General features: G+C 42.9%; 1 protein-coding gene across 3 annotated transcripts in view; it reads left to right on the top strand.

Moving 5' to 3' along the window:
* Positions 1-17,823, top strand: part of STAG1 (STAG1 cohesin complex component) — a 219,827-nt gene that overhangs the window by 137,908 nt on the left and 64,096 nt on the right. For all 3 annotated transcript variants that reach the window (XM_081955375.1, XM_081955376.1, XM_081955374.1), the window contains exons 5-6: positions 2,546-2,642; positions 12,129-12,205. In XM_081955375.1, the coding sequence (XP_081811501.1) occupies positions 2,546-2,642; positions 12,129-12,205 (174 nt within the window). The remainder of the gene's footprint in view (positions 1-2,545; positions 2,643-12,128; positions 12,206-17,823) is intronic.

Here is a 17,823-nt window from a genome sequence, read left to right as displayed (position 1 = left end):
CCCTGGGAGGCCTACCAACCAGCTGGGTCTGAAAAGAAGGCAGGCAAGCAGCAAAAAGTTTTGGAAAGCAAAAAATAGCCCAGGAGGGGAAGAGTCCAGCTAGATTAGAGCCAAGTGCTCCCATTCCAGTGTTGAAAAGGCTCCAAGATTTCCAAACAAACCATGAGAAGCCTTGACTGCTTCTTAAATAAATTTAACTTAATTTGTTAAATTTACTATACATTGGAAAGAAGGTAACAAAATCTGTAAGTGACTTAGCTTGATGAGTGACAGGCAGGCTGAAGAGTAAACAAAAAAAAATATTCTGGGAATTTAATTTAAAAAGGAGGAGGTTGAAAGAAGCAAAATCCTTCAGAGGCTGGTTTTTGTGGAGAGCAGAACAAAATAATTGGCAATGGCTGCGAGAGCTCAACTTTTTGTTGCCTATCTGATTCCCTTTAGGACTCAACATCTGATATCTAAACATCAGTGGTGGGTTCTAAAAATTTTTACTACTGGTTCAGTGGGCGTGGCTAGGTGGGAGGCATGTGACTGAGTGGGCATGGCCAACTTGACATCACTAACGTACATGCCCACTCAGTCACATGCCCTCCCACCTAGCCATGCCCACCGAACTGGCAAAAATTTCTGTTTTGCCAGCTGGGAGGCTGGCAAAGAAGCTTTGCTTTTCCCGCCGCCAAACGGTCCATGCCCTCCCCCTAGAGACTGACCCTGCAGGAGGGCAGGAAAGAAGCTGGTCTTGGGAGAGACCTTCCCTCCCCCTCCAGAGAGCCTGTGCGGGGAGAGGAGGCAGGCTGATCCTGCGGCATCAGTTCGTTGAGTCACGAGAAGCCTGCCAAGTGACGGAAGAGCTCCCCCCCTTTCTCAGGGTGGGTGCCCCTGCTGGCTCCAGCCAGCAGCGAAGGTTCCTGGGGGTGAGAAAGTGACGGCACCCACGAGGCAGACAATCACCGGGTGCTGATACTTAGCAGTGCTCCCCCCAGCTGCAGTAGCCCCCCCTGCTTCTACCTCAGTGCTGAACCATCCATGCCCCCCCTACACACACACACACACACACCTCACTTGCCCTGGTGGTACTCCGGTGGTAGCAGCCAAGCGAGGGAAGGAGAGGGGATGGAGAACAAAGCGGGCGGGGCGCACCCAGAGCCACCGCTTCTTCACAACAGCCGAGGATGGAAGAGGCAACTCTTCCATCCTCGGCTGTTGCAAAGTAGCAGTGGCTCTGGGTGCACCACACCTGCTTCATTCTCTTTGAGAGCCACTTTGCACCTTGCTTGCCAACCCACCTCTTGAAACTCACTGCCACCATCTCCATTCCCCCCTGCCACTTGGAGCTTCAGGTGGCTGGTGAAAGGTGAGTGAGGATCCCCCTCAGCATTTTTTCTTGCCAGTGGAAAAAGTGCTGAGAGCTCACCTGCCACCCCGCCCGCCGCTTGGAGCTCCAGGGCGGGGTTGCAACGCCGGCAGCTTTGGGAGACGCTGGCTGGGGGGGGGACTAGGCTAGCGCAAATGTTTACCTGTGTGTAGGCAAGTGGAGGCAGTTCTGTGGATGCACGTTGCAAAGGTGGGAGGCAAGGTGAGCGTCAGTGCGCTGGTTTGGGGGCGTGGCCAGCCAGCCATCATTACAGGTTCGGTGACCCAGGCCCAATTACCACTACCAGTTTGCCCGAACCGGGAGTAACCCACATCTGCTACACATGCTGAGCCCTCGCTGCCTTTGCAAAGTTTTTTTTTCTTTCCTTTTGGCTTCCTTCATTTCCAAAGTCAAGCAAGAACTAGGAGAGGGCTGTAGTCTCTCTCGACTGCCAGCTGGCTTAATTCTTTTGCAAACACCATCAGTGGATAGAACACTAAGCTTCCTCCCTGGTCAGTGCTTCTGGTTGCAAGTGGCTAAAAGGTAGGTCAGCTACCAACCCCAGTAAGCCAGCTTCTCCCTTTTGCTCCTTTGCCATTTGTCTGACTTCTTTTAGGAGCCAGCTTCTCTTGCAACACATGAGTAAAGTTTTGGGTTTGTTTGCTACCCAGATGGTAAGGCCCAAATAGGCACAGATGTGGGAGGGAGGCAGCCATATGGGGGAGTATGTAAGCCATAAGTGTGAGCAGGTTTCCAAGCATCCAAATTTTGATCTTATGTCTGCAGGGGGCCATAACCTGCATAAACTGCAACAGCCATAACCTGAGGCATAGGTCATCAGTCCTTTTGTTCAGTGCTGTAATTTCAAATGATCACTGAACAAATGATTGTAAATTAAGGACTATCTGTGCACTGATTTTAAAAGAACCATTAACTTCAGTTAATTATGCCATCTTTTTGAAACATTGCTACAGAAGAGTTTGAAGGTACTATTTTATGGCATTTATTTTCTTATTCAGGCAGGATTTTTCAGAAATTGTGGTTAATCCTGTTTTACTCTTGGCTGTTTGTCTGTGATATATTTAATAAATCACAGGTTTAGATTTAACATATAGTTGAAATCACTGGGGAAATATGGTGGAGCATTTAATTCTCTTGAATATTTGACTGTTCTTTCTCTTTTATTGACAGTCCGTGGTAGATGACTGGATTGAATTGTATAAGCAAGACAGGGATATAGCACTGCTGGATTTAATCAACTTCTTCATCCACTGTTCAGGATGCCGAGGTAAAAGGCATAAAAGTATTATAAAACTACTCTGGTTCTATGTATTCTTTACATGTATAATGTAAATTAGTAAACTTTTTATCATTAAAAAATGACTGCTTCAAATGTCTAAAAATTATATGTGCAATAAAATAAATAAAATGACAGTATCTGAACAACATTAGGAAAAGAAACACTCCTATGATTTCATCCCTACTTTCTAAAATGGAAAAACTTTTTTTTAAAGTAACATACTATTATTGTTGCAGGAATTATGAACTAGTAATTTCTAATATAATATCCAACATATCCTTTCACATTCTATTCTGGAACCATATTATTTATCCTGATGTGAAGGATACATTTGTTAGAACTAAAATTAGGGCACTTTTTAAATTTAAGAAAAGATCACTGTGCTGCTGTAACTTTGAAATGAAGATAATCTTTGTTAAAATATGTTGTAACATTTGACTCTAAATAATGAACCAGGATTAATCTAAATATGTTAATTAATATTCAGCATTTGAAATGATAATTATCAAAAGTAATTCTGTTAATTCTGGAGACAGAATTTTCCAAACAAAGTATGTATAAACATGGCAAGATCAAAATAAGACCAAATATAGAAAATCTGTTGGGTGGTGTTTTTTTTACAAATTTTCCCATAAATTCATCTTAACCTCTTTACAGTGCCTTTGGCATTTCTGCTTTGTCATTTAAACATGATCCTTAGTCTTTTCTGTTAGAAACAAATGAATGTAATTTTAGTTTCGTGGTCCCTTACTTCACTTTCCCTTATTTCTGATTTGTCCTGCTTCCTATAGTATCTAACAACTGTCATAATATTACCTAATATAATATACAACAAAAGTCATTTCACTGAAGTAAATTAGCCTCACAAGTAGCTCAATAAACTTACTCAGAAATTAATATTAATTAATTAATATTGTCTCTGGAGATGAAGTTGCAAAGAATATAGCCTTTTGTCACAATTATATAGATATACATCTCAGTCTATGTTCCAAGCAAGTTTGTTTAGAATAACCTTTTATCCAAACGCAAATCTAAGTGCAAAGAAAATAAGTTTGAAAAAGTTTCATCTACCAGTTCCAATCTAATATATAGGAGAATATTGAAACTAAATAAATCTAATTTCTGAATATATAACACACACACACCAAAAAAACCTAGTTATCGTCTATTCAGTAACTCTTATCTGTTCAAGAGAATTGGGGATTCTCCTCTCTGGCTTAGCTAATGGTTTTGGTATGGTTCTTAAATAAATCAGGAACAAGCCAATAAACAACAACTCCTCCTACTACTCCTTTTGCCATTTGTGTATCCACTGCATTCAGTGAACTTGTATCTGTGATTTCAATTATAATATACTACCTTAAAATAAACTATGATTTACTCATTCACCCTACGTGTGTGTTGAGCCACAAAGTTAGTTATGTACAAAGAAATCTAAAATATTTCTGAATTAGGAAAATGGGAGAAGATTCCAAAAGCAAGAATTAAAAGATTATTGATGCCTCAGCAATTAATATGCTGGGCGGACTTCCGGTTCCGGCGGCTACGGCGACAGGCAAGCCTTTGCCTGCTCCCGCTCTCCCGGTGGGCTTCCCCCGTTTCTGGGGGGGCACAGGACGCCCCGGAGAGGTGTCCTGCCGAGGGAACGGCTCGCGGAGGGTCCTGGCGTCGGCGGCGGCTGGCGGGGGCTTCTCCGCTTCGTTCTAGGCACCGGGGAGCAGTCTCGGAGGGCGCCCGTGTGCGCGCGCCTCGCCCCATGCCGATTCGGAGAACGCGCTCTTGAACGAAGCAGCGGCAATGTGGTGAGAGGCTTCCCTTCTCCATTCCCTCTATCTTGAATTTATGGACCTTTCAGCATTTTTTTAAAAAAAAAAGTTAAACTTTCGGATTTCTGCTAGAGGTGCGGCTAGAGGGAGGGGGATTTCCCCCCCTCCCTTGGACAAGCGGCTTGAGAAGATTTTGCTTTTGCCCTCAGGGGAAGGAGGAGGGGGGAGAGCCAACTAATGATGCCTCACCCTCATAAAAGTGACTTTCATTGGACTTAGCTCCAGAACTTATGGGTGAACTGAGAACTTTCTGAACTTCTAAAATTTTATTATGCCTCTGAGCCCAAAGCTGGCAGGGCAAGATGGCACACTTCCGTTGTCTTCATGAACTGTGAAACCTGACTCCACCTTTAAAATTCAGGCTTCCGGTCTTTGTCTCCGAGTCACCCAGAGGAATCTCTTGTGGATTGTTCTTTTCTGAACTCTTTGGGGAAAAAAACTTTCATCTATTGCTAGACTGACTAAAGAAATCCCCATCTGTTTGGATCCTCTGCCTTCTGGATTCGCCTGCCTGCTCTACTTCTCCAGCTGCCCAGTCTCTACTTTGACTGATTTCCTTGCTTTAAAAACCATGTCTCCAAAAAGACCACCTCCTGGAAAGCCTGGATTTGCTACTTCTGCCCCAACCTCTGCAACGTCTAGCCCAGCTACACAGTCAAAGATAACAGAACTGATGCAACCCAAGACTACAGAGATAGACTTTCAACAAATGCTTCAACAAATTCTACAGGGCCAGGAGGAAATTAAGAAACAGTTAAGGGAAATGAAAGATGAAATTAAACAGAACCAAGCCCAAATCTTTAAGAACTCACAGAGACTGGACCTTGTGGAGGGTGGGGTGGCGGAGGCGAGGGGGGGGGGTAGAGGCCTTACAGAAGGGGAACAAAGAACTTGACATCCAACAAATGAAAATAGAGTTTGAGAGAATGTCTTTTTATCTTAGATTTCAAAATGTAATAGAAGCAGATGGGGAAAACATAAGGGACATTATGACTAATATTTTAGCTGAATACATACACAAAGATAAACAGCAGATGGAATGGGAGATAGACCTAGCCTATAGAGTGAATTCAGCATATGCCAGAACACATAATGTACCCAGGGAGGTTCACATTAAATTCCTTAGGAAAACCACAAGAGATGAAATTCTGGGTGTACAAAGGGGGCAAACATTGACATACTGTGACAGGGAGATAACCATTCTAAAGCAGATTCCCAAAAAAATTAGGGAAAAAAGGAAAAGCTATTCGCAATTGGCGAATAAATTATACCAGAAGGGGGTGTGGTTTAGATGGTTGATGCCTGAAGGTATGCTGATATTCTGGGAGGAGACAAGAATCAGAATTAATACACCCATAGAGGCACAGGCCTTTATGGAAAAAAATAAAGCCAACCTAGAAAAAACAGAAGACACTACAACGGTCATACAGGACACGGGAGGGGCCGGAGCTCTGCCAGCGGGGGGTGAAGGGTCAACACCAAGAAAGCTCAGATCACAAAAATAAATAAGAAAATCACAATGTTATAAACAGACCGAAAGTAAAAATGAATTTATAACTAGACTATATATTATAATTATATAAATTGATTGAAAATTATTCTTTCTAGAATTAATATGCTGACTTTTCATGATCATGTATTAAGATTTGATATTTTGATGTAACCTAGGAGTTTGGAGGGAGGGGGCGTCTGCCACACTTGCAACTGCCAAAATTTGTTATTCCACCTACCCTTTTCCACATAAATGTTTTTAAAAAAACCAATAAAACTTTTTGAAAAAAAAAAAAAAAAAAAGCAATTAATATGCTGGGCTTTCAGTTAGTCAGCTGGAAAGCCAACAACAAAGTCGCATTTGAGACCTGAGTGCCATACGACAAGATGAGCTCCCATTACTTGCCCCAGCTCTTGCCAACTAGCAGTTCAAAAGCATGCAAATGAAGTAGATAAATAGGTACTGCTTCAGCAGTAAGGTTGCTGTGATCTGTATTTTTGAAGTTGAAGTGATGTCCCGGTGCTTGGAAGCCGTCGGGGTCTGGATGGGGGACAACAGACTTAAACTCAACCCCTCCAAGACTGAGTGGCTGTGGCTACCGGCACCTCGGTTCAGCCAGCTGATTCCATCGCTGGCCATAGGGGGCGAACAATTGCCCCCTGTGGAACGGGCGCGCAATTTGGGCGTCCTCCTTGATGCCCGGCTGTCAATGGATGACCATGTGGCAGCCGTGGCGAGGGGGGCGTTCCACCAGGTTCGCCTGGTGCGCCAATTGCGCCCCCTACTGGACCGGGATGCCCTACGCACAGTCACTCATGCGCTGGTGACGTCCCGCCTGGATTACTGCAACGCTCTCTACATGGGGCTGTCCTTGGGACGCGCCCGGAGACTGCAGTTGGTTCAGAACGCAGCCGCGCGGGCTGTGATGGGGAGTACGAGGTACTCCCACGTAACACCTCTCCTGCGCGAGCTGCACTGGCTACCTGTGGTTTTTCGGGTGCGTTTCAAGGTGCTGATTACCATCTTTAAAGCGCTCCATGGCTCGGGACCTAGTTACTTGCGGGATCGCATCCTCCCACATACATCCCTGCGGCCAATTCGCCCACACAGGGAGGGACTTCTCCTGGTGCCATCCACTAGGCAATGCCAACGGGCGACACCAAGGAGTAGGGCCTTCTCTGTGATGGGCCCAACCCTCTGGAATGACCTCCCCCCCGACATTAGAACCACTTCTGACCTCCGCTCCTTCCGGCAAAAATTGAAGACTCACCTGTTCCGATTAGCAGGCCTGGCATAATTACAACTGTCCCTTCTGGCAAATGTATTATTATCTGGTTATTTTAGGGTTTTTTAATCTGTTGTGTCTGTTTTAGGGATTTTAAAAAAATTATATTTATTCAGCTTTGTACAGTTCTTTTAATTGCATTTTAACCTCCTCCAAACTGTACATATTTAATTTTTTATTGTATTTTTGTGATATTCTCCATGGACTGTACACTGCCCCGAGTCCCTTCTGGGAGAGGGGGCGGTCTAGAAGCACAAATAAATTGAAATTGAAATTGAAATTTTAAGGCTGGCCACATGATGACAAAAGGGTCTCTCAGACACTCTCAGCTACTGAAATGTATGAAAGTGTCTCTCAGACACTTTGGCTGAGAATCAGAAATAAGCAGCACTCCCTAGAGTCAGTCACGACTAGACTTTATAGGCAATATTTGGAAACTTATTTCTGCCAAAGATATGTTTAAAAGACTGACAGAAAATATATTTAATTTTTTTTAACTATCATTTTGCTGTTTTCCTTTTTTGAATATCCAGAAAACTATGTAATATATATTCCAATTTGCAGAAAAATGTCAAGCTTAACTTTTACTATGTAGAGATTGTATCTGTAATAATAATTGAAAAAGAAATGGACATGGGGAAGGGAAGAGTTGGGAAATCATAATGCAAATAGAATATATTTTTTTAAATCACATAAAATGTTATTTGAAAAGCTTTCTTGCCACTTTTCTGCAACCCTTGCCTCCGGTTGCTCCTACTAAATGTCAGGTTGGTTTGTAATTAGGCTCCCCTCATCTGTGATTTGATTGTGGACGAAGGCTGACCTAGCAGGTGTTACCAAGACCTGGCTGAGTTCTGAAATCAGGGGTTGCCCTTTCCGAAATCTGCCCAGCTGAGTTTCAACCAGATTCCAGGGCAGGAGTCAGGGTATGTGGTTTGTTATTAAGGGAATTGTTAAGGCGTTCCAGAGCCCTGCTTTGCAGGACCCCAGTTGTGAAATCCTGTTTCTTAAGTTGGGCTGTAGGGTCAGTGATCAGTAGAGATTGTTGCTCTTGTACCAACCTCCATGTTGCGTAGCAATCTCCCTATCTGAATTCCTTGACACCACTTCTGGATTGGCAATGGAGCTCCCCAGGCTTATAGTTCTGGAGGGCTGCCTTGCTTCTGAGTGGGATCTGAGGTGGCTTGGGAGTTTATGGTCCTATCTTAGATCATTCAAGATAGTATTTACCCTCCAGATTTAATATTCCTTTCGAATTATTGGCAATGTGACCTGAAACTGGGGGAGCTTTTGGTGTTTCTTTTGTCATGGGCAGTTCTCTCCTTGATTGCCACGAATTCCTCTTGTGTCACCTTCTATTGCACAGAAGTCAGATCATTTGATTGGTCCACTTCCAGCAACTGATGGACTTGAGCCGCTTCAGAGGGAGTTGGGGGTTGGTTTGCTGTATGGTCCATCTGAGGCTTTGGTTGCCGCTTGGAATAGTGGGGCAGCTGAAACCTTAGATTGGAAATTATTTCCCCTTGAGGATCCTGTCACCCTCTGTGGTTTATAGAGGAGGGAGATGAAATGGGAGAAGAGACCTCTTGAGTGCCATTAGTGCTCAACAAACTCAACCAAGTGCAGGTTACAGCTGCTTTTAAGGCCTTACCTTGTGGCAGCAAAGGCGATGAAACACCAGTATTTCATCCTTAATGCATCCACAGTCTTGTTTTGGGTGACATGGGCCCTCTGGGTAAGGGACATGGAGATCCTTTTACAGGGGCATGCAGAAGAATTTGCATAACATCTGTCAGATAATGTCACTCATTCCCAGTTGGACAATAGCTTGGTCGCACATCCAGAGGAGATGCCTAGGGAAGAGTCTTACCTGGTTATCTGGTTTGAACCTGTTGGCCCTGAGGAAGTGAGCAGGGTTCTTAGGACTGTGACTATAACCACTGCTTTTTAGATCCCTGTCCCTCCTGACTAGTAAAGTAGCCTGAGGAATATTCGTGGGTTCTGGTAGTGTTAATTATTCTTTGAGTGAGTGGGTTATTCCTTTGCCTCTTAAAGAGACTGTGATTTGCCTTCTTTTTAAAAAGCTTTCGCTGGCCCCCACTATATTAAACAAAGCTAAACTTGCCCTTTTGGTGACATTCAATACCATTGACTTCATCAGGGTTGACATTGACTATGGTATCCTTCTGGATCATCTCAGAGGACTGGAGGTGGGTGGCACAGTATTCAGCTGGTTTACCTCTTTCCCTCAGGGTCGATTCCAGTCAAAGATGATTAGGTAGGAGAGGTCCCGCCCTCAGCCTCTACTACTAGGTAGGGTGCTACGGAGTTTCGTGCTTTCTCCTTTCCTTTTTAACATCTACATGAGTCTATGGGATAAACACTTTTGTTTCCTGGGTGAATCATGCTGTTGATATCCAGTTGGAAATCTCTACAATTTGCAAATTAAATAATGCCATGACCATCTTATCCTGGTATCTAAAGGTTGTGTCATCTGTTCTTTTAGGTGTCTGCTATTCCACTACCACTGTGTCATCTGCAAATTATGTAATCCTATTTTATTACCGCTCACCCAGATTATGTAAAAATATGTTTAACAGCATATTGCCTAAAATGGAACTATGCAATTCTTTGTTTCCCATTGGATGCTGAAGAGCCATTGATGGACAGTCATTTGGTGGTATAATTGTTTAGACAACTCTGCATCCATATAATGGTAGTATGATCCAGCCTACTAAACTTTCATGAAAACTGTCGAACACTTATACTGAAATCAGGATATGTTATGTCTCTTACATTTTCATGGTCAACTAAATTAGTCATTCCATAAAAACATTGAGGTGAATCTGGCATGACTAATCTTTCATAAATTATAAATTTTGTTCACAAAACTTTTTTAAAATAATTCGTTACAGAATTTTTGACACTTAGTACTGTCTCCTTTTATCAGCCATTTCAATCCTACCTGGATTATCCTACTTCTGTTAGCGGTTAAACCATATCACTTTTCATCTTTTACCCCCCTGCTGATATAGACAAAAAAGTTAACCCCAACTTTTGGTTTTCCCAAGCTTTAGTTTGTTTTCCACATTTATTTACAAAATCTTCACTGCTCTGCAAGAGAGTTAAGTGAGTTTTGCCCCATTTTACACCCTTTCTTGGCACAGTTGCTAAGTGAATCACTGCAGTTGTTAAGTTAGTAATATGGTTGTTAAGTGAGTCTGACTTCCTCATTGACTTTGCTTGTCAGAAGGTTGAAAAAGGTGACCACATGACTCTAGGACACTGCAACTGTCATAAACCTGGAGGATGTTATAATGATCATAAGTGTAAAAACAATCATAAGTTACTTTTTCTAGTGCCGGGGTAACTTCAAGCAGTCTGAGGATGACTTGTAGTACCATTTATTCCTAACTATAGCTTTGATTTTATTATTAAATATTTCTTAAGCAATTTATTCTCACTGCATTTTTGTTTCTCCTGACATTTTTATCTTTCACATCAATAAGACAGATTGGCTGGAATCACATGCAGTTATTTTTGCTTCTCATGACAAATAGAACAGATTTGCCACCTTTCTGCCAGTATTTTCATATCTTAATATTCGATCATTTTCCTATCATTGGTAAACATTGTACCAGCAACATATATTTGTCTACTTGCTCTAATTTCCCATAATTTGCCATCATATTTGATATAGAAAATAAAATGGAAAAGAACCACTCCTTTTTGCAGTGCATATATATTCAATCCACATCATTGTTGTGCAAGGCACACAAAAATTCCCTACAATTCATTCTTAGTCAAAAACAAAGCATCCTCTGCATACCAGGGTTATCAATATTCAATAAGAAAGTTCTTACATTGTAATGAACATTCCTTATAAACAATCAATGATTTCATTCCTCTATTTTGTAGTTATCCTACATACTCATATCACATTCATTTTTATACATCTTACACATTTTTTCCATCCACAGTGTCTTTCATTTCTTCATTGCACTAAAATTCCTTTTTTGTAGTTATCATTAACGTACTGTATTTTTCGGAGTATAAGATGCACCAAAATTTTGAAGAGGCAAATTAAAAAAAAAGCTTTTGCACTCTGCAGACCTCCCCAAAACAGCCTGTTTTTTGTCCCCCCAAAAAAGGGGCATTCATAGCCTTTAGGAGGCTTGTAGAGTGCTCCTGGGGGCTGGGGGGGGGCAAAAACGGCCTGTTTTTTCGCTCGTTTCTGCCCTCCCCCAGCCCCCAGGAGCACTCTGGAAGCCTCCTAAAGGCTATGCACGGCCATTTTTGCAAATGGGGCGAGGTTTCAGGAGGCCAAAAATGCTGTATTCAGTGTATAAGACACACCCAGATTTTCAGCCTCTTTTTCGAGGGAGAAAGGTGCGTCTTATACTCTGAAAAATACGGTACTTTTAGTCTTATTTTTATACTTTTTACCATGTTTTTATTTTTATCTATTTTAGCCACAAGAGTTATGTGATTAAGATGGGCACTCTGTAACAAAAGTGTTTTTACTTAAGGAATTCTTGTCATATCCACATTGCTACATTCTGGATCAAATAAAAGTTTGCAGGTAGTTTTCAAGAACACTGTTATTAAGGAAGGAATGCAATTGGCACACAAAAATAGATTTACAAAGGCTCCTGGCCACAGCTACCTTCTGCTCTTTGGTCAGGAGCTATTAATCTGTTCTAGAAAAACAACAATAACATCAAATTTTATAATCAACTGCTAAATATAAATAGAGAAAGAAAATCCTATATGTTTACTTATTTGCCATTATGTTCTTTAACACGTTTGTGTATGTTCAAAATGAAGATATATTTAAATATTATAAAATATGTTTATATTTACTATTTCAGGAACTGTGCGGATTGAAATGTTTAGAAACATGCAAAATGCAGAAATTATCAGGAAAATGACTGAAGAATTTGATGAGGTATAGTACTGGACATATACAAAATATGTTTTAAGCTTCACTAAAATTGGACACAGAATGTTATTGTGTGATTAAAATTATTTAAGGAGGTATATTGTATGAAAACATAATTATACATCCTTATAAGTAAAAAAAGAAAACAACTCTTAAAGAGAAGTGAGCAATTGTATATTGAATGGCACTGACTTTAAAGTCAGACCGATTTCAGTGACAAATATTTAAACTTAAATTTCAGTAGGTTTTTTGAAATTGCTTGAAATTAAACTAGTTTCACTCTACCCTAACCCTGTATTGCACCCCACAATACAAATACTTTTTTGTAGAATATTAAAAGAGGACCAAAATTTAGGGGTGGGAAAGGAAATTCAAGCGTTATTTTGCAGAAATAAAGACTTTTGAGAACTGTATGCAACAAAATTTCATTTTAATGTATGCCGATCAGTGTACATTCAAAGTGACAATAAAGTTATTATTCTATTCTGTTCTGACAGCAATTAAAGAATATATCAATGAGTTCTGTAATTAAAATTGCAAGCTATGTATTTGGTATATAAAATATGTATTTATTGTATTATACTTGCAATATTTTCTTACATAATAAACCAAAAATTGTGAACATAAATTAATTCAAGTATTTTGAAAATAATTTTAATATTGTAATGTGTAAGATTTAGTATAGTCTCATTAATTTCTATATAGTTAGCTTATTTATTTTTCAGTAAACATGCATAGCTTGCATGAAGGTCCCTTTATTTTGTTTTGATAGAGGCACTCTGTGACATTTCTATAACACTGCCACCACTCATCAAATTTGCTTATCTTGTCTTATCTTAAAAAAGACCCTGCCACTGTTTTAAAAATAGTTTTTAAAACAACCCATTGAGATACTATCCATATCCTCTGAGACTAAAGTCTATATTTTTGTAGGATAATACATCAAATACTATCTTCTTGTTCTATTACAGAAGTGGGCAAGTTTTGTTCTAGCAAGGATTTTATTACAAAAGTGATCTGTCAGATGACATATGCCAGTGGTGAAGAGGGCTAAAAGCACATGGTGGGCCAACTATCCATTCTCTCTCTTATTGCTATCTTCTTTTTACTTTTCTGACACAGACTTCTCTCATTTTCAAGCAGTAATCTTAAGGAAAAAGCTAGTCCTTTCTTATCGGGAAGTTGATTTGCTTGCTTTCAGTGGGCTTGGGAAATTTGGCAAAAAGAACAAGTTAAGCACTGTAGGAGGTATACCCATAGTAGGCTGTTTGGTAGATCCCAATTCGGCATCTTATTGGAACTATTTGGATGCAGTTTATTCCTATCAGTTATCATTCTTCTTTCAATATTCCACTGAAAATAATTCTCTTCTGTCTATTGGTGCCTGTTTTATCTGATCATCTACTGTTACTCCTTTATCTGTGTTGATGATTTTTTCTTTGAGTTGATGAAGTATTGATTTTAATTATGAATATATTTTATTATTGTTTCAGAATTAATATCATAGTTCTGAAATATTTGAAAGGTATCCACATCTAGACAGATTATTCCTGGGTAACCTTTTTTTTTTTTTAAATGCTGATATATTCAATTCTACCTCTCTCAGACAGTGTCTTACGTTCAAGTGCCTCTCTGATAAATTTGCTTGAAAATTTCAGAGTTGTCTGAAATTCAAAAGTCCAAAACAAACATCACAGATTGCTCTCCTTGTTTATTGTCCTTTACAATATTGCTTATTTATTGATTTAATATTGCTTATTGCTTATTTGTCTTTGTCAACTATTTAATCAGACATGATTTTTTTGTCTCTTTTTCCTTCGCGATTCAGAATATTCAGCTAATCATCAAACTTTTTTCTTCCTTGACAATATTTCTAACTATAGGGTATATTTTCTCCCTTTCTTTGTGAAACTCTGTGAATCTTACTCTTGCCATCCTGATAATAATGTTGCATCTGATTTTCCATTTTGTTATGATTTTCTTCTATCTGTTTAGGCACTACTTTGCTTCCAGTTTGAGTGCAAATTGGTGCTTCAAAGCACATTACATAGCACCTCTTTGCAAATATTTAAAACAGCTGTCTTTTCCCATCATCAAACCTGACACCAGCCAAAGCATAGAATAACTCAAAGAAGTAGTGCAAGATCGGAAAACCTGGCCCATAGAATCTCCCAAGAGTTGGACATGACTGAATGGATAACATCATCATCATGTCTTTTCCTGTGATTATGGCAGCTGCTCTCCATAGTTCACATATGATCAAAGGAAGTCATATTTTATTTAAAGACATATAGACAGCTACTATACAAGTGCTAGGGCATGCTCCAAGCACTTCCTTAATGCTCAGCTCTGAAGACCCTTAAGTCCTACCGTGTTTCCCCGAAAATACGCCAGGGGCTTATATTTTTTTGACCCACGAAATATGGCCTTGGGCTTATTAAAGGGGAGGGTTTATTATTTTTGGGTTGCCGGGCGGCTGCTCCCTTGTGACTGGGTTCCCGAAGAGCCGGGCACAGCCTCAGGGTCGAATGGCTGTGTTGCGCTGTCGCAGCAGCAACGCAGCAGCCATGAGGTGACCAAGCTTATGAGCAGTCGCCCGGCAACCCCCCTTTCCAGCCGGGTACAGCGCCGCTGACCGACCTAGCAGTACCCGGAAGGCACCAAGCAACGCGAGCGCCTGTTCACCGCCCTCCGCGTCCCGTGGCTCGGTGCCTTCGGAATGCCCCTAGGTGAGTGAATGGGGCTCTGCATGGCTGGAGGGGAGTTTCGCAGCGGCTTTTCCTCTCCCCGCTCCCGCGAAGGGCATCTGCGCTGCTGGCGCCGTCCGCCGCTTGGGTTTTTTTTTCAAAGCACGGAGGATGAATGCCGCTCTGGAAGTACGCTCTATGGTTGTGGATTGTACAACCATAGAGCGTACTTCCAGAGCGGCATCCATCCTCCGTGCTTTGAAAAAAAAAAACCAAGCGGCGGACGGTGCCAGCAGCGCAGATGCCCTTCGCGCGAGCGGGGAGAGGAAAAGCCGCTGCGAAACTCCCCTCCAGCCATGCAGAGCCCCATTCACTCACCTAGGGGCATTCCGAAGGCACCGAGCCACGGGACGCGGAGGGCGGTGAACAGGCGCTCGCGTTGCTTGGTGCCTTCCGGGTACTGCTAGGTCGGTCAGCGGCGCTGTACCCGGCTGGAAAGGGGGGTTGCCGGGCGGCTGCTCATAAGCTTGGTCACCTCATGGCTGCTGCGTTGCTGCTGCGACAGCGCAACACAGCCATTCGACCCTGAGGCTGTGCCCGGCTCTTCAGGAGCCCGCTCGCAAGAGAGCAGCTGCCCAGCAACCCCCCCCTTCTTCAGCTGGGCACAGCGCCGCTGACTGACCTAGCGGTACCCCGAAAGCACCAAGCAACGCAAGCGCCTTTGCCCCCACCTCATTCCCGTGGCCTGGTGCCTTCGGGATACCGCTAGGTCGGCGAGCGGTGCTCTGCCTGGTCGGAGGGGGGGGGGTTGTCCAGAGGGTTTATTTTCGAGGGTGGGCTTATATTTTTGCGCACGCGAAAAATTTCGCAAGGGTTTAGTTTCAGGACATGGTGTATTTTCGGGGAAACACGGTAGTATCAGTCTAGCCTTGTTCTTCTGATTTTACCCATCTCTTTAAATCCTAACATTGATTGTTCCCTGCCAGATTCTGGTAAATTTCAAAGCATTTCTCTGATCAACTATCCTACTGGTTTTCTTCTCTTGAACTTTACTATTTTGTTGTTGTTGTGAAATTAATTTAATTGTCCCCATATTTTTCCAAGACATAAATCAGTTGGATCTATTTCAGTTATTTAAAATGTCCTACCATGTTTCCCTGAAATTATGACACGTCCTGATAATAAGGTCATGCCACATTTTTCTGGTGGGCAAAAATATAAGCCCTCCCCCGCAAATAAGCCCCTTGGACAACCCCCCACCTCCGGCCAGACAGAGCGCCGCTCACCAACCTAGCGGTATCCCAAAGATGCCAAGCCGCAGGAACCGGGGGGTAGGGCAAAAGTGATTGCAATGCTTAGCGCCTGCAGGATACCGCTAGGTTGGTGAGCGGCTCTGTGCCCAGCTGAAGAGGGGGGTTGCCAGGCGGCTGCTCTCTTGCGAGGCGGCTGCCAAAGAGCCGGGCACAGCCTCATGGGCGAATGGCTGTGTTGCGCTGTCACAGCAACGTAACACAGCAGCCATGAAGCGACCACACTCATGAGCAGCCACCCGACAAACCCCCTTTCCCGCCAGACACGCCATTCACTGACCTATGGGTATCGCCAAGCCACGTGAGTGCCTTTTCGCCGCTGCCCAGCTCCCGCAGCTTGGCGCCTTCAAAATGGCCGTGAATGGTGCTCTGCAAAGCTGGAGAGGGGGATTGCGCGAGCGGCTGCTCCTCTCTCGCTCGCACACCTCCCAGCCTCACGATGCCCTGGCCCAGCTCTCTCCGCAGAGCCAGGGGACTTCTGCTGCCGCTGCATGGCTTTTTCTGCAGCTTCCAAACCGAGTCTTCCGGCAGTGGCCACTCTGAGCATACGCTCTATGATTGTACGCTCTGCCGGAAGCTGGCCCACAACCATAGAGTGTATGCCCAGAGCAGCCACTGACGGAAGACTCAGTTTGGAAGCTGCAGAAAAAGCTATGCAAGGGTCCCCTGGCTCGCGCAACCCCCCTCTCCAGCCGTGCAGAGAGTCATTCACTGGCATTTCGAAGGTGCCAAGCCGCGGGAGCCAGGTGGCGAATAGGCGCTCACACGGCTTGGCGATACCCCTAGGTCAATGAATGGTGCTGTGCCCGGCTGGAAAGGGGGTTTGTCAGGTGGCTGCTCATGAGTGTGGTCGCTTCATGGCTGATGTGTGGCGCTGCTGCAACAGCGCAACACAGTCATTCGCCCATGAGGCTGTGCTCTTTGGGAGCCCGCTCACAAGAGAGCAGCCGCCCGGCAACCCCAAAACAATAAATCCTCCCCTCATAATAAGACCCAAGCCATATTTTGTGTGTAAAAAGAAAATAAGACCCTGTCTTATTTTTGGGGAAACACGGTACAATTACCTTTTTATTGAGCTATGTGTGGCTTTATAAGTACCAAATGTGAGCTACTAACTGGCCTACTGCTTTCTAGCTAATTGAAACCCTATGACCTGAATAGGTACCTCCATATAGAGTGTATTGTGGTAATGTAGCCAACTCCCCCAGATCTCAATAAAGTAGAATATTTTTGTTTTGTGCTTGAAGAAAATTGTAATTCAGGTTGCTATTTAGCCACATCAAAACCTCCAAACTTTTGGTTGCTATAAGCTTTAATACCACTTTATAATGCCTTGGTAAGGCCACACTTGGAATACTGCATTCAGTTTTGGTCACCACGATGTACAAAAGATGTGGAGACTCTAGAAAGAGTGCAGAGAAGAACAACAAAGATGATTAAGGGACTGGAGACTAAAACATATGAAGAACGGTTGCAGGAACTGGGTATGTTTAGCTTAAGAGAAAGAAGGACTAGGGGAGACATGATAGCATTGTTCCAATATCTCAGGGGTTGCCACAAAGAAGAGGGAGTCAAACTATTCTCCAAGGCACCTGAGGGTAGAACAAGAAGCAATGGGTGGAAACTA

This window comes from Natrix helvetica (assembly GCF_964273705.1).
Source record: "Natrix helvetica genome assembly, chromosome: 5".
Lineage (NCBI taxonomy): Eukaryota > Metazoa > Chordata > Lepidosauria > Squamata > Natricidae > Natrix > Natrix helvetica.
Note: the sequence above shows the minus strand (reverse complement) of the source record. Positions and strands in the feature narration are given on the sequence as shown.